Here is a 21,691-nt window from a genome sequence, read left to right as displayed (position 1 = left end):
CTTGCCTCTAGTTGAAGGATTTTCCAGACATTAATATTTTTGGCAGTTTTGGGAGTTCAGTGGATTAAGGTTTGCTGACACTAAGGCCAATGATAATTACATCAAGTAATTATTTGGCATATGAGCTTGAGAGAAAAGATTTTAAACTAATAATACTTACTAGATACTTACAGTTAAATAAATTAGCCCAGAACACACATACTGTGGATTTAAGCTTAGAATCTGGTTCCTGAATGTCTCACCAATGTATTTTCAACAGTCTTACCTCTTCTGATTTGAAGATGTGCAGAAATATTGAATAAACTGAGATGCATTTTGAGCATTTCTTTAGAACTAACTGTGGGGTAAGAGGAATGTGGTGCTTTTGTTGCCTTCCTATTAATCTTCACTCACTGGGTCTTGTATCCCTGCCTTTATTTGCAGTGACCCTCTACTCCTCAATGTGGGATAACACCATGATTCTTTCCAATGATTCTCACCTCCTTTCACATACTTTCTTCTTGGCTGGCATCCCAGGCCTAACTGCTGCCCACATCTGGATATCCCTTCCCTTCTGCTTCATGTTTGTCCTGTCACTAACTGGGAATGTACTCCTGCTTTCTCTAATCTGGTCAGAACACAGGCTTCACCAGCCCATGTTTCTGTTTCTTGCTATGCTCTCTTTTGTTGACCTGATCCTCTCCCTCTCCACTCTGCCCAAGATGCTGGCTATTTTCTGGTTTGGTGCTACAGCCATTAGTTCCTACTCTTGTCTGTCCCAAATGTTTGTCATCCATGCATTCTCTGCCATGGAGTCAGGGGTGCTGGTGGCCATGGCCTTGGATCGCTTTGTGGCTATCTGCAACCCATTGCATTATGCAACCATCCTTACTCCTGAAGTTGTCGCCAAGATCGGAGGCCTGGTGGCACTGCGAGGTGTCGGTTTAACCATCTTCTTTCCAAGCCTGGCCCACAGACTGTCTTACTGTGGTTCACACACAATTGCTTATACCTACTGCGAGCACATGGCAGTGGTGAAGCTGGCCTGTGGGGCCACGACCCTGGACAGTCTCTATGCCTTTGCTGTGGCAATCTTTCTTGGTGTGGGGGATGTGGCCTTCATTGCCTACTCTTATGGGCAGATTGTGAGGACGGTGATGCGTTTCCCTTCTCCCGAGGCACGTGGTAAAGCAGGAAGCACATGCACAGCCCATGTCTGTGTCATCCTCTTCTTCTATGGTCCAGAATTTCTTTCTGTGATCATGCAGTGCTTTGGGCCATCCACAGCTTCCGCTGCCAAGGTCATCCTTGCCAACCTCTACTTGCTCTTCCCCCCTGCTTTGGACCCCATTGTATATGGGGTTAAGACCAAGCAGATCCGAGAGAGTCTGTTCACAATTATACGTCCCAAGAAGATTGAACCCACTTGACTGCCATTTTTGTCAACTGGGATTCAGGGGTCAATATGCCCCTTCCCCATAGATTAGAAGTTCTACTGTCCAGATCATTTGCCTGTTAGAGACAGAAGGCATTCTGGGATATTGTAAGAAGGGAAATCTTTTCTGGGTTCTCCCATGTTTGTATATCTGAATTCAAGACTAAGAAGGTCTGTAGGATCTTATTTATTCACTAAGCAGTACCTTTGATATCTTTTCTTCTAAACATGGATAGTTTGTGTTAATGATATAGCTATAGCAGGTAGTTAAGAAATAGGATGTTAGCTGGGCATGGAAATACAGGAGGAAAACTGGGGAAGTAGGATCATGAGTTTGGTATTAATCTGGGATATATGATGAGTTGTAATCTGATGAGGGTTACATAGGAAGACCACATCACACACGTACACATATAAGGATTTTTATACACCTGGCTCCAAGAATTTAGTGAAAGCTGTAAAGTGGGTGCCTATTCTGAACTTGTGAGGAAATAAGGGAGCTCCCACCATGTAGCACACACAGTCAGCCTCACATGGGCGCAGATAGATCCTCTCTGCTGTAGAAAGGCTGACTTCAGAGGACAGCTATCAAATTGTGGAGATGTCTTGGAGTTTGAGCATCTGAGAAAATGCTTCAGACTCTTCATGCCCACTTAATTCCAGAGTTGCATGCAAAGCGTGGTTTCTTTATTTTATAAAGTTTAATTTTGTGATAGATTGTTCTTTTAATACTACACATTTTTAATCCTTGAGAATAATGTATTCTTCACTTTCTCCATTTTTAGTCTGAAGAATAGAGATTCAAGCATAGAACTTGACTGCCTGCAGTATTTTTCTTGATTCTCATTTTATTTATTTTCCTTTCTTCATTTCTAACTCTTTTGCTCATTTCCTCCCAAACTGCTCCCATTGTCATTCACTTTAATTTATTTGCAGTGTGCTTTTATATCTTTACATGCCTTCGAAACACATAGTATTGCCCTAGTATTATATATTCTGTATATGTAAGTGCTCTTCTTTAAGTTCCTCAAATATTTGTGTTCCCTCCAGTCAGAGGTAGCTAAGGTGTCTGTTCTTAATCTCACCATTTTTGTTCCCCTCTAGCCATTTGGAGAATTCTCCAAGCACATCAAGTCATTTGTTTTCCACCATTAGAAAACTTGGCTTATTTCTTTCTTAATTTATTATAATTCACAAATGTATATGTATTTTTAATGGGGGAATTATTTCTGCATCTACAGCAGACAATGATTGTATTTCTGTCATGGTTCCTGGCATTTGATAAGTAATAAATGTTTCCTTAATAAATGAACAGATTTCTCTTTAATAAACTGCCTTGGCAATAGCACATTTCTTCATTAGCCATATAATATGTGCCTTGGAATAAATAAATAAACAAATCTTTATAATAGTGAGATTCATTACATTTTATTAAAATGAAATAAACCATTGTCATCATTATCACATCACAAACACTGGCGTCTTAACTATCATAATCATGATTGACACCTCCTTCCATTCTTTCCAAATGTTGTAGTTTCAAATGGCTCTGTTTCAGGCACTGCAGAGTGTACTAAATGCCATGCTTGCCATTGCACGGCAGACTTATGTCTGTAGCAATCACCAAACAGCACTTGTCTTCCGGTCTTGACTCATTCTCCTTCCATTTCCTGAAGGAGAAAGAAATCATTTTCTTTCATATTTGGAGTACTTCTCAGAATTTCAGCATGTTAGTGAGATGAAGATCTCGGAGAGAGAAGGAATAATTTCAGGATTATAAAGGTGGATGCTTTAGGTGGGTCAAAGTTTGAGTGAAGGTTATCTTCAAGGGACTTAGAAGTCTCTGAGGAGTTTGTATAAACTACTTTGAGCAATTCTCTGAATATATTGAATTAATGAAAACTATTGTAGATAAAGGCCGATTCTGTGCAGTAAGCTCTTACACTGTGGTTCCTTGAAATAAGAAGCTGGCTTATGTTCCCATTTAGTGTCCTCCAAGTGCAAGCAGCTTATGCCATTATTCTTTGCATTTGGTGTATGATGGCAATGTTATACTCCCGTTAAGTGGGGACTGTGTATTTCTCATATTTCTGGTTGATAGTTAGTTTCAGCGTGCTCGGCTCTAATACATTGTCAGCTCATTTCCTGTGAAAACAGTAAGCACACTATAGTGCACCCCCAATAGCTATGTCATGAGGCCCATCTTTCCCTGCATCTTCCAGCTGGTGGTCTTTCCTCACTGCCCTCACTAAGCAATGACATTCGGAAAATGTTCTCTTGCATGATCCTGGTTATTGGTATACATGTAGATGATACATTGAACTCTGGCTTTTTATGTCCTTTGGAGGATGTCTTTATCCTTCATAGGTCCCTATCTACCTGTCCTACCTATTCACATAACATATCCTTGAACATCTCCAAGGTTCCTTGCATTTGATTTCCAACAGGTCTACTACTGTCATTGTTTAAACTATTTCTGTTCATTCTCCCAGGACGATATTTCATTGGTGAAATTGTGGTCATATGCTTGCTTTCTACTTAAATTCATGGCTTTCCACAGCTCTTTAACATGACATAAGACTCTATACTCTCAGGCCCTTGTTTATATTATTATAACCCCAAATTTTAGGAACTTGAATGAGAAAACAATTCTTCCTGTCTTTAAAAACACTAGATTCAGCTCAGCTGTCCTAGCTAGGCAGTAGGAGAGTTTCCTGCAGATAGGCTCCCCCAATATCCAACCCCATCCACTGGACCCTTCAAGGTACTAGCCACACCATGTCCCCAAACTCGCATACCCTCCTGTAACCTCAGTGGAACTCTGAAACACAGCTTGCTCCAATACTGAGGGGACTAAGAGGTGAGTGAACAGACATGCGGTGGGACACTCCACTCTCTAGGACCTCCACAGGGGACAAAACCCAGGGCCCCTCCCCCAACTCCCTTGGCTTTTAGCCAGCCAGCAGGAAAATTTCCTACAAGTAGGCTCCCATACACCCAACACCATCCAATGGGCCCTACAAGCTACTAGCCCCACCCTGCTCCCAAACTCATCTATCATCCTACAACCTCAGTGAAACTCTAAAACACAGCTTGATAAAATCCTGAGAGGACTAAGAGCTTCCTACAACACACTGAGGGGACCAAGAGAGCAAACCAGGAAAGAAGACCAAGAGAACAGATTTAGAGAGACTTCAGAGGCTTCCTGAGACACAGGCATTGACAGTACAGAACAGACCAAAAAAGATTACCAAACACTCAGCCACAGCAAGGGTTGGACCAAGGTACAGAGACACTGCTGACCTCATTTGAAGGAAGAGATTGGTAGACGCCGATGCAAGAATTTATTCGAAAAACCTAAAAAGCAACATGGTAACACCAGAACCCAGTGTTCACAAAGCAGGAAGACTTGATTATCCTAAACCAGAAGAAGCAAAAGAAACTGACTTTAAATGTAACTTTATGAAAATGATGGAGACATTTAAAGAGGAAATGAAATTTTTCCTTAAAGAAATGGAGAAAAAGACAAGTAAAAAATTGGAAGAAATTAATAAATCCCTCAAAGAAACCCAAGAAAACCAACAAAAAAAAAAACCAATCAAACAGGTGAAGGAAACAGTTCAAGATTTGAAGAATAAAATAGAGGTAATAAAGAAAATTCAAACTGAGGGAACTCTGGAAATGAAAAATATAGGTAAACGAACAGGAACTACAGAGACAAGTATAACAAACAGAGTACAAGACATAGAAGAAAGAATTTTAGGTACTGAAGATTCTATTGAGGAAATAAACTTAGTGGTCAAAGAAAACACTAAATCCAACAAATTCTTAACACAAATCATTCACAAAATCTGGGACACCATGAAAAGATCAAACCTGAGAATAATAGGGGTAGAAGAAGGAGAAAAAAAATTCCGGTTCAAGGGCCCGGAAATTTTTTTCACCAAATTTTTGGAGGAAACTTTTCCCATTTTAAGGAAGGTTCGTTTTTTGAGGTTCCAGGAGGTTTTTTACCCCCAATTGGCTTGGTTAAAAAAAGTCCCCTTGCCATAAAACAATCGAAACACAAAACATACAGAATAAAGAAAGAATATTAAGAGATGCAAAGGAAAAAGGTCAAGTAACATATAAAGGTAGACCTATCAAAATTTCACCCGACTTCTCAGTGGAAACCATGAAAGCCAGAAGGTCCTGGGCAGGTGTGCTGCAGACACTAAGAGACCAAGGATGTAAGCCCAGACTACTATACCCACCAAAGTTTCCATTCACCATTGATGGAGAAAACAAAACATTCTATGACAAAATCAGATTTAAACAATACATATACACAAACCCAGCCTTACAGAAAGTACTAGAAGGAAAACCCCAACCCAGGGAAGTTAACTGCATCCACAAAAACACAGGCAACAGATAACTCCCCACCAGGGAAATCCAAAGAAGGGAAACACACAAACACTACTACTGAAAAATAACAGGAATTAACAACTGTTGGTCATTATTATCTCTTTTTTTAGATTAAAAAAATTTATCCTCTGACAAAAGCTTTACTGACAACTTCCCATACAGTTAGTCAAAAAAGAAAAAGAAAAAAATACAGAATACATCAGATAGTATTTCATACATGGGAAACACAACAGGTGTTTTTTTCTTGTAAAAAAAAAAACAACAAAAATCCCCAGACCCACGAGCTTAGTTTTAGCAGTGGACAGGATGTCACCAAATGAACCAGAACAACCCAGCAGAGAATTCAAACCAAGGAGGTAAGTAGGTGGAGAAGGGAGCAGATTTTAACGTGACTGCTCTGTGACACAAACACAGCTGGAAGAGCAGGTGCGGGCTAGGCAGCGTCTCTGACTATAAGCATCACCATATGCTCTTCCTTTAGCTCGCCCAGGGTCCGCAGTGCCGACTGCGGGTACTACTGTGAGAAGTCACAGGGTGGGAAAGCATAGAGCATGCCCGTGCTGTCTCTGCCCATAGACCCACCCACTGACAGGCTGATCACCCCTGCAGCCTGCTTCTGTTTCAAGTAAGAGATCAGGTTCCTGAGAAGCCACCTCTGCCCGCCTGGTTCCACCGCCAGCATCCCTTTAGTGCCAGGCCCACTGGGGGCTGACTGGATGGCTAGGAGCACTGCATAGCCTTTGGGGCTCCCCTGCTTGATGCGACGGGTGACCTCGTCCAGCTTGGGCTGGTCCAGTCAAAGGTGCTAGGCAATCTTTAGCTGGGTCAGCTTGCTGCCAGAAGTGTGGTCTTTGAGGAGACCGCTGATAACTCCCTGGTCCCCCTCTAGGATGTGCATAGATGTTGGAAAACAGCTGTTTTCAAAACTAGAAGCCCATTCCAACCCAGCTGCAATGTCTGAGCGTACTCGGAAAGAGTCTTTAGCTTTTTGGCATCGTGTTTTGGCTCTTCAAGAGTCTTGGGCTCTGCCTCAGTGGTCATTCTGTTCACTCTTTCTGGTCTTTTTTCCATGGGAGGAGTCTGGAGCCTCGTGGTGGTGGTGATGGTGGCCCCTTTCCTCTGCACCATGTCTGCTGTTGCTGAGGGAGTTGCTGCCTGTCTCCGTGCTCACTTCACTGGAGTGGTTTTCCTTTTGGCTATGCTCAGGGGTGCAGTCCGAGCCTCTCTCAGACTGCTGCTCACCCCCCCCTGGTCCTGCTCCGTTCCTCATTCGGGGAATGAGTTGCCCTCCCACAGTCACTGGAAAGGCTCGTCTCTTTTCCCAGGGCTTGGCTATACTCCGACGGTCCCCATCTCCTCCCCAGCAATCACCACTCGGGCTGCGCACTGAGCAGCGATAGCTCTCCAGGCTATTTCTTCAGTCCAAACTTTTACTGAGGCTGGTCTAGTCCCCTTCCCAAAAGGTCTGGTCCCTGTCTGAAGAGAGGGGGTGTGGAGGGGTCCTATCCCGCACCCTAAGGTCAGCATCCAGGTTTTGATGCCGGTATATCCATCAGTGAGCAGCTCATGATGCACAGGGAGAGGTGAGGGCTGGTATTGCTGGGGATAGCGAGTCTCCTCTGCTTTGGCAAAATCCACCCTGAGCCTGCGATCTGGACCACCCAAGGGAAAGTCCCTCATTTTAGCACGGGCAGCTTGGGCTGCGTCCAGGCTCTCGTACTGGATGTAGGCAAAACTGTCTCCTTTGACGTGATCCATGGTCCGAATGCTCCCAAAGCGATCAAATTCCCTGGCCAGGGCTGCCAGCCAGGTGTTAGGTCCCAGACCACCCACCCAGAGGCGGGGGGTGGGGTTAGCTTTGCCGTAGCCTATCTTTATGGGGTTTCTGCCAATCACCCAGCCGGACATAGCCACCTTGACCCTGTGTGCCATGTTCAGGTCCTGAAACTTGAGAAAGGCATAGGCACCATCCTGGCCACGGACAGACTTCTTAATGACTACCTCCTCAATGATGCTGTATTTCTAGAAGGCCCATTAGAGCTCCACCTCAGATACACTGTGGTCCAGGTTCCCAATGTCATCCTCCAGCATCAGGTCCTCCTGGCACATGGCCGGGTAGCCATAGGGGTGCCCGCCATCATACAGCCCGTAGTAATCCAAGACCTGCTCTCGAGACAATCCCAAGGCTGTCGACAGAGGCAGCAGCAACCAGGGCAAAGGCTGAGGCGGCATGCTGAGCTCAGGGATCCTGAGGGGGTGGGTCATTATTATCTCTCAATATCAATGAATTCAATCCACCTATAAAAAGACACAGGCTAAGAGAATGGATACAAAAACAGGATCCAGTCTTCTGCTGGATACAAGAAACACACCTCAATCTTAGAGCTGATATTAACTCAGAGTAAAGGGTTGAGGAAAGGTTTTTCCAATCAAACGGACCTAAGAAACAAGTGGGTATAGCTACCCTAATATCTAACAAAATAAGTTTCAAACTAAAATCAATCAGAAGAGATGGAGGACACTTTAGACTCACAACAGGACCAATCCATCAAGATGTAGTCTCAATCCTGAACATCTATGCCTCTAATACAAGAGCACCCACATATGTAAAAGAAACATTACTAAAACTTAAGTCGTACATCAGACCCCACACACAAATATCACAAGACTTCAACACTCCACTTTCACCAATGGACAGGTCAACTAGACAGAAACTTAACAGAAATAAGAGAACTAGCAGATGTCATGAATCAAGCAGACTTAGACATCTATAGAACATTCCATCCAAACACAAAAGAATATCTCTTTTCTCAGCACTTCATGGAACCTTATCTAAAATTGATCATACTTGGTAACAAAATAAACCTCCGCAGATACAAATAAAAATGGAGTAACCACCAGTGTCTTATTGGATCACCATAGATTAAAGTTAGAATTTAACAATAGCACTCTTAGAAAGCCTACAGACTTACGGAAATTGAACAGTGAACTACTAAACTACCCCTGGATCAAGGAAGAAATAAAGAAATCAAAGACTTCCTAGAGTTCAATGAAAATGAAGGCAGAACTTATCCAAATCTATGGGACTCTATGAAAGCAGTGCTAAGAGTAAAATTCATAGCACTAAGTGCCCACATTAAAATAAATTGGGAAAAGCTCACATTACTTAACAGCACACCTGAAAGCTCTAGAACAAAAAGAAGCAGACTCACACAGGAGGAGTAGAAGACAGGAAACAATCACATTGAGGGTTGAAATCAACAAAATAGAAACAAATAAAACAATACAAAGAATAAATGAAATAAAGGGCTTGTTCTTTGAGAAAATCCACAAGATAGACAAACCCTTATTCAAACTAATCAAAAGGCAGAGAGAGAACATCTGAATTAACAAAATCAGAAGTGAAAAGGGGGACATAACAACAGACACTGAGGAAATTCAGAGAATCATTGGGTCATACTTCAAAAACCTGTACGCCACAAAATTAGAAAGTATAAAAGAAATGGATAATTTTCTGGATAGATACCATGTACCAAAATTAAATCAAGACCAGGGAAGCAATTTAAATAGACCTATAAACTGCAAGGAAATAGAAGCTGTCATAAAAAACCTCCCAACCAAAAAAAGCCCAGGACCAGATGGCTTTAGTGCTGAATTCTACCAGAATTTCCAAGAAGAGCTAATACCTATACTTCTCAAAGTGTTCCTCATAATAGAAACAGAAGGAACATTACCAAACTCTTTTTATGAGGCTATAGTTACCCTGATACCAAAACCACACAAAGACTCAACCAAGAAAGTGAATTACAGACCAGTCTCACTCAGGAACATGGATGCAAAAATTCTCTATAAAATGCTGCAAACCAAATTAAAGAATACATAAAAAATCATCCACCATGATCATGTCGGCTTCATCCCAGAGATGCAGGGCTGCTTCAAAATACAAAAATCTATCAGTGTAATTCATCATATAAATAAACTGAAAGGAAAAAAATGATCATTTCATTAGATGATGAAAAAGCATTCAACAAAATCCAACACCGCTTCATGATAAAGGTCTTGGAGAGATCAGGGATATAAGGAACATATCTAAATATAATAAAAGCAATATACAACAAGCTGAAAGCCAACATCAAATTAAATGGAGAGAAACTCAAAGTGATTCCACTAAAATCAGGAACAAGACAAGGCTGTCCACCATCTCCATATCTCTTCAACATAGCTCTTGAAGTTTTGGCTATAGCAATAAGACAGCAAAATGAGATCAAGGGGATTCAAATTGGAAAGTAAGAAGTTAAACTTTTGTTATTTGCACATGATATGGTAGTATATATAAGTGACCCCAAAAACTCTACCAGAGAACTCCTAAGCTGACAAATACCTTCAGTGATATGGCATTATACAAGATCAACTCAAAAAAGTCTGTAGCCTTCCTATATACAAATGATAAAGCAACTGAGAGGGAAATCAGAGAAACATCACTTTTCACAATAGCCACAAATAACATAAAATACTGTGGGGGTAACACTAACAAAACAAGTGAAAGACCTGTATGATAAGAACTTTAAATCTTTGAAGAAAGAAATTGTGGAAGATATCAGAAAATGGAAAGGTCTCTCATGCTCTTGGATAGGTAGGATCAACATAGTAAAAATGGCAATCCTACCAAAAGAAATCAATAGATTCAGTGCAATCCCCATCAAAATACCAACATAATTCTTCACAGACCTTGAAAGAACAATACTTAACTTCATATGGAAAAACAAAAAAACCAGGATAGCCAAAACAATCCTGTGCAATAAAGGAACTTCCAGAGGTATCACCATCCCTGACATCAAGCTCTATTACAAACACAGAGAGGTTGACCAATGGAATGGAACTGAATACCCAGATATTAATCCACACACCTATGAAACCTGATTTTTGCCAAAGAAACTAAAATTATACATTCCATATATATTTTATATATTTCCATATATAAAATGGAAAAAGAAAGTATCTTCAACAAATGGTGCTGGCATAACTGGATGTCAACATGTAGAAGTATGAAAATAGATCCATATCTATCCCCAGGCACAAAACTCAAGTCCAAATGGATTAAAGACCTCAATATAAATCTGACCACACTGAATCTGATAGAAAGTGAGAAGTAGTCTTCAATGTATGGACACAGGAGACCATTTCCTAAATATAGCCCCAGTAGTGCAGACACTGAGAGCAACACTAAATAAATAGGACCTCCTGAAACTGAGAAGCTTTTGTAAAGCAAAGGACAGAGTCAATAAGACAAAAAGGCAGACTACTGTATGGGCAAAGATCTTCACCAACCCCACATCAGCCAAAGGGCTGATCTCCAAGATATATAAAGAACTCAAGAAATTAAATATCAAAATTCTAAATAACTTAATTTAAAAAATAGGGTACAGACCTAAAGAGAATTCTCAGCAGAAGAATCTAAAATGCCCAAAATACTTAAGGATACTTAAGGAAATGTTCAACATCCTTAGTCATCAGGAAAATGCAAATCATCTTACACCTTACACCTGTCAGAATGACTAAGATCAAAAACACCAATGGTAGCATATACTGGAGAGGTTGTGGAATAAGGGAACACTCATCCACTGCTGGGAATGTAAACTTGAACAACCACTTTGGAAATCAGTATGGCAGTTTCTCAGAAAACTGGGGATCAACCTACCTCAGGATCCACCAATACCACTCTTGGGCATATACCCAAAAGATACTCAATCATACTGCAAAGGCATTTATTCAACTATGTTCATAGCAGCATTATTTGTAATAGCCAGAACCTAGAAACAACCTAGATACCCCTCAACTGAAGAATGGATAAAGGAAATGTGGCAGATTTACACATTAAAGTACTACTCAGCAGTAAAATACAATAACATCTTGAATTTTGGATGAAAATGAATGGAATTAGAAAACAGACCCAAAAGATGAATATGGTATGTACTCACTCATAAGTGGATACTAGCTATAGACAAATGGTATTAAGTCTATAGTTCATGATCCTAGAGAAGCTAAGTAATAAGGTGAATCCTAAGAAAAACATATATAGATCCACCTGGAAAGTGGAACCAGACAAGATCTTCTGACAAAATTGGGAGCATGGGGGTGGGGAGAGAAGGGAGGGTGGAAGGGGAAGAGGAGGGGAGAAGATGAGGGGTGAGGAGAACTTGAGGGAATGGTATAGTTGAGAAGGAGAAAAGAAAGAGATGAGAGCAAGGAAAGAGATGTCTTGATTGATGGAGCCATTATAGGGCTAGCAAGAAACCTGGCTCTAGAGAAATTCCCAGGAATCCATAAGGATGACCCAAGCTAAGACCCTAAACAATAGAGGAGATGGGGCTCTATCTTGACTTGCCCTGTATTCAGACTGATGAATATCTTAAATATAACCATAGAACCTTCATCCAGTAACTGATGGAAGCAGAGGCAAGTACCCACATCAGAGCACTGGACTGAGCTCCTAAAGTCCAGTTGAAGAGTGGGAGGAATGAGAATATGAACAAAGAAGTCAAGACTGTGATGGGTACACTCACTGAAACAGTCTACTTGAGCTAAAGGGAGCTCACAAACTCCAAACTCCAGCTGGACTGGGAAAGAACAAGCATAGGACCATACTAGTGCCTCTGAATGTGGGTGACAGTTGCATGGCTGGGGCAGACTGAGGGGCCACAGGTAGTGGCACTAGGATTTATCCCTACTGCATGTACTGGCTTTAGGAACTTATTCTCTTTGGATGATACCTTGCTCAACCCAGATATAGTAGGGAGGTCCTTGAACCTTTCCCAAAGCAATGTGCCTTACCCCTTCTGAGGATTAGGGATGGGATGGGAGGGTGTGTGGATGGAATGGGAGAAGGTGAGGGAGTGGGAATTTGGATTGGTATATATAATAAAAAAAGATAGTTTGTTTTCCTTTTTTGAAAAATAAATAAATAAAAGAAAAAATAAGACAAAACAGAACACCAGATTCAGCCTCGTTGGGTTGACACAAACCTTTAATCCCAGCACTTAGGAGGCAGAGGCAGGCAGATCCTTGTGACTTCAAGGCCAGCCTGGTCTACAAGAGCTAGTTCCAGGACAGGCTCCAAAGCAACCCAGAGAAACCCTGTCTCAAAAAACAAAACAAAATACAAAAAAACCCCACCAGATTCTCTTTCTTCCTGTGAGTACCCCTAGCCTACAAACATTTACTTTTAACTAATATTTCTGGTCACTGATTTGCATGAGGGAGGTATTTCTTGAGCCCCCTACTCTAAGAAGTTCTTCCCATCATGCATCATTAAACACTTTGGTTTAAATCTGTAACATTTATGATTGCCATTGATATTCATGTTATACTTCTTAATATATAATCAACCCATGGCTCACGATGGCAGTTGTGTCACACACACAGCATGGAACTGGTTAAATGAAAGCTCCTCAGGTTATGATGGTGTGATGCCCAATAACCACATCATAAAATAAAGATGTTGTAAGTCACAAATATACTTACACAAAACCTGTTGGGCACATGAGCTTAGCAGCACAGTGTACCACAGATACCAGGGCTGGTTTTTTGTTTTGTTTTTGCCTTCTTGGCTGTGTGGCTACCTGGAGACTAGAGTTCAACTACACTGTACAGCATTGAAAGAGAACACTACCCCACATCAGCTTGGAAAAGACTAAAATTTGAATTGTTTGGCTTAGACTGAATACATAACCCCTTTGCACAACTGTAAGGCTGGGAGTAGGAAGTTGAAAACTATGTGATGAATGAACAGATGTAGCTTTACAATGTGTGAAGGAAATAGTTTTGACAAGAGGAAAGGATTATGAACTGAAGCATTGCTGTCATGGAGACAGTAAACCCTGGGTATGGTGATGGGATCGATGTCCTTGAGAACCGCAGTCTGAGACAATTGGCATTATTCTTCAGAAACAGACTCTAAAGTACAAATTCAAATGAAGGGTCTCTATTGTGAAGTAGATGTGGGAGCATCGATGTGGAAGACTGAGGGAAACCTGACAGGCAGATGAAATTATGCTGTGATCTGGATGTCTCGGCTGCGCTGGTGACCCAGTAAGACCTCTGGAACTCCAGTGACTGTTCAGCATGTTTTCAGATGTGAACAAAGTGTGTTTTATGTTTGTATTTTCACATCACCAGTAGAGTGAGGGCTGAATGGAGAAAGAACGTAGCCTGGGGAGGGAAAGCCTCCTCATTTTTTCTCCTCTGTGAAAGAGTGACTCAATTCTGAACTTCCAGCAGCTGATGCTTCTGAATCTCGGATCCTAGCACCCATAACAGGTAAAGAATTCACTGGGGCCCGATACCTGTTTGTGAGAATGAGATGTTTAAATGCCATAGCAGCTCGAGGTTCATGACTCACAGAGCACACATCTCCTAGTGCAGCTCACAAGAGTTCCGGCTCAGGAGTCACACTCAACACACCCACATAGTTCTGAGTGGGTGCCACCACTGGCCTTGCCTCCCTGCCCATCCACCCATTCCTCTGGGAAGTTGACTCACCCTGTGACTTTCCTGCCAGTCTGAAGGCTAATGTGGGCTTTGACCAGATGTGCCTGCGAGTCCTTTGAGACCTGCCAGTGGCTATTAACACTCTTTTCCAGAGCCTGTTCAGTTATGGTCCCTCCTTTGAAGAAACATCAGGAAGGGACTTCCCTAGCTTTCACAGTGACAAGATGAAGCACAGGACTTCTGCTGTGAATAACAAGGTCAGATTTGGAACTTGGTGCTGGGGGAAGCCTACTGACAGCTGTTTTTTTTTTTTTTCCCACATCACTGTGGCAAGTTCTTTCTCTGCTTGTTTAATGGGGCTGCAATTCTGGAAACATACTGGTTTAACACATCTTGGTAGTCTGTGTATTCGTGTGTACGCTTGTGTGTATGTCTGTGTGCTGTGTCTGTACACGGTTTTATGGGTTTGAGCACCTGTATGCCTGAATACCAGAGGAGGATGGCAGGTGTCCTCCTCAGCCTTTCTCCACCTCACGTTTTTTTGAGAAGAGGTTTCTGACTGACCCTGAGCTCAGTGACTCAGGCTGGCCAGTGAGATGGAGCACCACGCTCACAGTGCCTGCACTGCAGGTGTTGAACTGACCGAGATTTCTCTCCAGCCCAGAACTTCTTATTAGCTTTGGATTTGTATCTCCTGAGTCAGAATGTTTGCTCTTCCCAGGCTTGGCCTTGGCACTGTTTGAGGGTGTTAAGCACAGAGATCACAGAGGACACATTGCTACAAGTTAACTGTTAGTGCACAGACACCTGCTGACCACTTCAGTCTCACGGGCAGCTGGAGACTCACAGCCATTTCATGTGACGTCATTTTCTCATCCTCAGAGCACACTAGCACAGGAGGATGCGGGGCCGATTCTCTGAGTCCTTCCAGAGCTACTAATTATGTTGACAGCTTTGGAAGCATTAGCTGCGCGGGCCTTGAGTGATGTGTTTAATTTTCTTTTCAACATTCAGAAACTGCTATTGCAGCCCTTCTGAGTACAAAGTTTCCCTCATTGTGTCTCCAAAGCTAGAGCAGAGTGTCGCCATGGAGACTGCACAGGTGCCTGGAAGCTCTGGGGCTGAGGAGGTGGGAGCTCTGGGGGTGACCTGAGGAAGAAGGCTTTAGAGAAACTTCCTGAGTCTGGCAACTTTTCCCTTTTCCACGTCTCTGTTGCCGGGTCTCCCTCAGCTGACACAGCTTCAGCAGACACATCTAGAGGACAGCACAGTGACAAGGAAGACAGTGTCCTGGCTGTCACAGCAGCTCAGAGATGTGAGCTGGAGCCGTGCCTCTGAGTGCTCGACTTGGCTGTCTTCCTCTTACAGCAGGGCATTATCATCCACCCCTATTTCTACACCTCTGCTGTGTTCTTGTCTTTCTCTTTCCCCTACTCTCATGGAGTCCAGGTCATTGTGAAGGAGATTAAGGAGAGAGAGTCATGTCATAGCCCATACAGAAGACTTTCTTCTCACTACAGGCAGTTGAAGAAGTCACTCTTATTTTCTATACACATCGAGAACTCTGTCCTTGTCTCTTACAGCTGAGATTCAGCAGAGCCCACATTTCTATGAAGCACCCAGTGTCTTGTAGGGTGGGGAATGTCAAGGCAAAATGGTCCCCTTTTAGTGGACACTCCTATTTATTATACTCTTAGCCCTTAAGTCCGGCCTCTGCTTCAACAAGTTCCCACAATTTCAGGTCCTTTAAGACCTTTGTGTACTTGCTCACTTGTTATGTAACTTAAACATTTGAGTATGTGTTTCCTTAGCCAGTCATACGCAGGACCAATTGAATGCCAGGTATGCTGCATCTTGCTCTGGGAAGTCTCCCATAAGATATCATCCCCACTATTTAGGGATTGGATGATCTTATGGAGCAAGGTAACCAGTGCAGGGACACAGCCGTGAGAAAATACAGCTGATGACAACAAGAGACGTGTCAGACTGCCCTACAGTCCTCAAGCATGACTGGACAAATGACAGATGGCTTGGGCTGGATCTGCATGGATGTAAGGGAAGCACAGGCCTGGTCCTTTCCTAACTGTCTTCCACTTCCTGCTCAGAGAGGTAAATGCATCTTTCTGTTTGTATGCCTGCAAACAAAGGTTTTTCCTCTTTTCAGTAAGGGTCACAGAGGACCACTTTCTTACATGAGCAGCTCCAGACCTTTCCTTTGGACACACAAGTCACAGAACACAAAGAGACAGCTAGAGCTGAGGAACAGCACCATCACCCCTCAGTTACCCTGGTATTGCTTCTATAAAAGCTGTGGACACGCTTCCCACATGCAAAGCTGTACATTAGCTTCTGTGCTGAACAATGCAAAGCAGGCTGAGGCTTGCATCACAATGGGAGAGCTAAGAAAAAGAACAAACTTTCTCTTTCTGTGGAGTACCAAGCACCGATGGAGAAGCTTCATGCGTGGTTAGAATACCATAGATCTTTCAGCAAACCGTCACTATTCCTTTATTCTTAAAGGCTGGGAGATGTGCGTTTACTAAGTATTTTGAATTTTATAGTTACGATAGACAGAGTTTGGGGCAACATCATAGTCATTGCTGACTTAATTTTAATCCCTCAGAATGATCTATAGATGCGGGATCCCCAAGAACTGAGTCCCATCTGACTCTTTAAGTGTTTATGTATGAGTCTCAGAATAGATAATTGCGATTTCAGTGTTCATCCTTTTCTTAAGGCAAATATAGTCACAAATGTATCACCTAATCTTTCATTGAAGTGCTTTATGGGTGAATCACATTCCCCAGATTCAACAGGGCACCTGTTTCATTTATCTGTGCCCACTGTTAACATTTATGAAAGGAACCATGGTGTATCTTGCAAGACAGCAAGAGCAGACATTTGAAACACAGAGGATATTTTTAGATGAAAAAAGAAAACACATTGGGATGCCATTTTTTAATAATCTTTAGTAATAATATTAGTAATAATGAAAGCCATATCTTGTGGAATAATGCCAGTCTAGACTTGGAATGCATATGTTGATCAATATTTATAGTAAGTTGTGTGGCAGATCTTTAGTTTACTGTCAGATGAGAAAAGAAAGCTTAGAAATTTTCAGTAGCCTGTCAAAGTTTTATTACTAGACTATAAAATAGACATGGCTTAAATTTAATTAAATCTGTTGTTATACACTATGAAGAGTCCACCAGGTTGGCTTGTGGCTACCAAGTTTAATGAGCTGATTCTTTTTTTTTGAAATAAAATACTATAACACTGGAAGGGTTTTTGTGATGCTGGCAAATCAGAATGCCAATGATAAAGATAGACAGATCATAAAATATGGACAGCATTATCAAGGTTGGCAAAGCACTGTGAATCCTTCTGGAGGAGGAGAGGACACTGAGCTCTGCATTTTGACTGATGAGTAAGACCGATTTAGACAAGAGAGGAAGGAGAAAGAAGCATTGAAGCTTTGTATAATCACCTGTATGGTCATACAATTACAACAGCAACACAAAGTGACAGTAAAACATACGTGTAACGGACACAACCACTAGGAAAACAGCTCAATAAGATAATCTCGCAAACTTGCGTGCCAATCTCTGACTCGTTCCATGCATGACTTTCACCAAAGCATTTGACATATACATGAGAGTTAGATTTTAGGGAGAATTTGTGATGTCAGGGTTTAAAGTAAATTAAAAAGAAGTGCAAAAGAAAGTTACAAAGTGCCACTGTTTGAGTTCACACTTGATGTTTCTCCAACCTGATTTTTTCCAATATGTCTGGAAAAATGTGGATAAGAGAAAGTTGGCTTACAAAATTAGGCAGTGACACTGGGGACTGAGAATGAAAGAATGGCGGCAAAGTCAGCTGGGAATGTTGAAGGGATAAAAGGCGTCAGTTACAAGAATGACCTAAGGCAGATTAAACTTGGATACATAAATAAGGGTTTATTCACAGAAATCTTAACATAAAGTAGATAGACGATGTTTGTGAGTAAACAGAGAAACAGGTTTGTACATCACAGAAATATTTTTGCACTGAAGATTAGCGTGGAATGACTGAAGCTCATTAACTAGTTAAAACCAGGCAGTGGATTAGTTAACACAGGCGACCAGGAGTAAGATTCTGAAACCTGGAGCCAACCTGAAATGAGGTGGAGAACACTGTGGGATGCAGCCTATCTCAGGGGCAGCTACTGAGTACTGCGTCTGCAGGCTGCAGGAGTTGATTGTCAGAGACAGAGGACAGCCTTCAGTATAATCTACACAGTGGTAATGACAATGCTTTCAGGTAGACAGTTTCAAATATAAGTCAAGTTAGCATCTCTCTCAAGGCAGCAGTGTGCAGTGTTTGCTCTTATCTCATACTGCAGCTGGACTCAACCTAGTTCAGATGTGTGGAAGGCTCATCTGTAAAACGTTTGTATACAGAGAAGGTTTTCTTCCTTGAACCTAAATTTATTCCCTCTTGTTGCAGCTTATTCTTGAAGTCACCTTATTCTCATGAACAATAGCCAGATCTGCACAGTGAAGAACAGAGAAATCATGTCTTGAGTGTCTTTTGTTCATCTTCCTCTGCACTGCTGATCATGGCCCTTAGCATATGAAGAACAGAGAAATCATGTCTTGAGTATCTTTTACTCTTCTTCCTCTGCACTGCTGATCATGGCCCTTAGCAATTCCAGCTGGAGGCAACCCCAGCCCTCTTTCTTCCTAGTAGGAATTCCAGGCTTGGAGGAAAGTCAGCACTGGATAGCGCTGCCCCTGGGTGTCCTTTACTTCCTCGCTCTAGTGGGCAATGTGACTATCATCTTCATCATCTGGACTGACTCATCCTTGCATCAACCCATGTACCTCTTCCTGGCCATGCTTGCTGCTATTGACCTGGTCCTGGCCTCCTCTACTGCACCCAAGACCCTCACAGTGCTCTTGGATCTTGCTCATGAGATTGGGTACATTTTCTGCCTGACTCAGATGTTCTTCATCCATGCCTTCTCCTCCATGGAGTCAGGCATACTTGTGGCCATGGCTCTGGACCGCTATGTCGCCATCTGCCACCCTCTGCGCCATTCCACCATCCTGCATTCAGGGATTATAGGGCGCATTGGGATGGTGGTGCTAGTCCGAGGATTGGTCCTCCTCACCCCCTTTCCCATCCTATTGCAGAACCTTGTCTTCTGCAGAGCCACTGTTATAAGCCATGCCTATTGTGAGCATATGGCCGTGGTAAAACTTGCCTGTTCTGAAACCACAATGAATCGAGCCTATGGGCTGTCAGTGGCACTGCTGGTGGTCGGGCTAGATGTCCTGGCCATTGGCATTTCCTATGCCCTCATCCTCCAGGCAGTGCTGAAGGTCCCAGGGGGCGAAGCCAGACTCAAGGCCTTCAGCACATGTGGATCTCATGTTTGTGTCATTCTCATCTTCTATGTACCTGGAATGTTTTCTTTCCTCACTCACCGCTTTGGGCACCATGTTCCCCATCACGTCCATGTTCTGCTGGCTACGCTCTACCTCCTAGTGCCCCCTGCCCTCAACCCTCTTGTTTATGGGGTCAAGACTCGACAGATCCGCCAGCGGGTGCTCAGGGTGTTCTACATAAAAGCATCAAGCTGAGCAAGTCCTAATCACTGGCTACAGAGGCTCCTGTCAAGGACTCAGCCAAGAGCTCATGGCCAGCATCGAGTGTATGGACAGAAGCCATTCTGCAGTGAATACTCCTGCCCCTAGCTGTCTGTGCAAAGAGTACCCACAGACATGTGGCTCAACATATTGAGATGAATCTGGGTTCATATATATTCCCCTTTCATCTTATTATTCTTTCCTACTCCAACAATTCTCCACTGTTGTTAGGGGAGCTAGGGGTTAGATTTTTTTTTTGCTTTAATCTAATATCTGATCATGTAATATTGTCTTGAAGAATAATGGCAAATACCCGTCTGTGACTGCTTTGGGGTTCAGAGTGTCTTCACAATCTGCAAGCCAATGTAGTGGTTGCATCTCACTGTCTCACAGAGTCTCTTAAAGGAGACACAAAGGTCACAGGCCGAAGTGCCACATTCCTTGTAATGTGGATGTTACTTACTCATTCATGTACAACAAGCATAAGTGATTTAGGCCTGCATGCAACTTATCCTCAGAGGGATGAGATTTTCTAGGAATTATTATATTTCTACATAATGGTTTTCTTTTTAAAAAGCTCATGTTTAAATTTTATTTATAGTTTTTGTTCAGCATAAACAGCAGACAAGGCAAAGCATTAACTACACCCATTCTTCAGGTATATTGTACTATTATCACTAGTAGAAGATGAAAGAGTAGCATTACGTAAGAGCCTGTGTTTCTGATGCTGTCTACGTAACTGTAACTTGAATCTGAAACAGAAATAACTTTGTGTTTGGAGTAAGTCACCATGTATTTGAGAGGTCTTTGTTACAGTATACTAACCTACAACTTAAAAAGTGTGAGCTGGAGCTGGTGAGATGGCTGTTCAGTGAGTAAAGGGATTGCCACACAAACATTAATATCTAGAATTAATGTAAAGCCATGTATGGTGGAATGTCTAATTCAAGTGTGTGATAGGGGCAGAATCTTTGTGGGCTAGACAACCTGGTGTATTCAGTGGTGAAGAGAAGATCCTGTCTCAAGTGGCATGGAAGGTGAGGATTAGAGCCCTGAGGGTGTGGGGGCCAAAGGTTGATGTCAGCTGTCTTCTTCCATCACTCTCAGTTTAATTTATTTCTTTTTTGAAACAGGGTCTCTCATCACATCTGGAGCTCATTGATTGGCTACACTGGCTGGCCAGTCAGTCACTGGGTTCCTTTTTTCTCCACTTCCAATGCTGGGATTACAGGCACATGTTGTCATAGCTGGCTTTATTTTTTTAAATGTGAGTGCTGGAGAGCTGAACCCTTGTCCTCAGACTGTGCAGCAAGCACTCCCTGCACCAGCTTCTCTCTTATGCAAAAAATCTCCTAAGGAGAAGCCAGGGCTATGCTGCCCTCTTAAGCAGCCCTTAATGACTGAATCTGGTGATTAGATTTCAGAACTATTAAATTAAAGCCATTTGAAATATACAGAACACTGAAGCTTTTTTTTTTTAAAAAAAAACAAAATACCATCATCTTTGTTCTGTGAAACATCTCTTTAATGGAAAATTGAAAATATTAAATAAGTGTGTATTATATGGCATTATAGTCTACCAAAGAGTCAGTGAAGGGTGGGGCTCAGGAACTACTGGATTAAAGAAAAGAGATTATAATTCCTTATAAAATAATTTCTTTGAATATTGAGCAGAACTTGATTATCAGTTTTGAATTGTATTAAAAAAGAGAAACAGAGAATGAGAGAGAAAGAGAGAGAGAGGGAGAGAGAGAGA

At 42.2% G+C, this 21,691-nt stretch overlaps 2 protein-coding genes and 1 pseudogene across 2 annotated transcripts; 2 read left to right on the top strand and 1 right to left on the bottom strand.

The window, feature by feature from the left end:
• The first annotated feature begins 455 nt into the window (after positions 1–455).
• Positions 456–1,409, top strand: LOC101982569 (olfactory receptor 52K1-like). Its single transcript, XM_005370197.2, has one exon. It carries the CDS (start codon positions 456–458, stop codon positions 1,407–1,409), a length of 954 nt encoding a protein of 317 aa, XP_005370254.1.
• A 4,842-nt stretch (positions 1,410–6,251) lies between these two features.
• Positions 6,252–15,173, bottom strand: LOC101997708 (annotated as a pseudogene).
• Positions 15,174–18,978: 3,805 nt separating this feature from the next.
• LOC101982282 (olfactory receptor 52L1) lies at positions 18,979–19,929 on the top strand. The gene has a single exon (XM_005370196.2). The coding sequence runs from the start codon at positions 18,979–18,981 to the stop codon at positions 19,927–19,929; it is 951 nt and encodes a 316-aa protein (XP_005370253.1).
• The last annotated feature ends 1,762 nt before the right edge of the window (positions 19,930–21,691 follow it).

Source organism: Microtus ochrogaster, unplaced genomic scaffold, assembly GCF_000317375.1.
Source record: "Microtus ochrogaster isolate Prairie Vole_2 unplaced genomic scaffold, MicOch1.0 UNK73, whole genome shotgun sequence".
Classification (NCBI taxonomy): domain Eukaryota; kingdom Metazoa; phylum Chordata; class Mammalia; order Rodentia; family Cricetidae; genus Microtus; species Microtus ochrogaster.
Note: the sequence above shows the minus strand (reverse complement) of the source record. Positions and strands in the feature narration are given on the sequence as shown.

Bases quoted from the DNA above. Each gene is read 5' to 3' on its own strand.
- LOC101982569 (XM_005370197.2), top strand. From the start codon at position 456: ATGATTCTTTCCAATGATTCTCACCTCCTTTCACATACTTTCTTCTTG.
- LOC101982282 (XM_005370196.2), top strand. From the start codon at position 18,979: ATGGCCCTTAGCAATTCCAGCTGGAGGCAACCCCAGCCCTCTTTCTTC.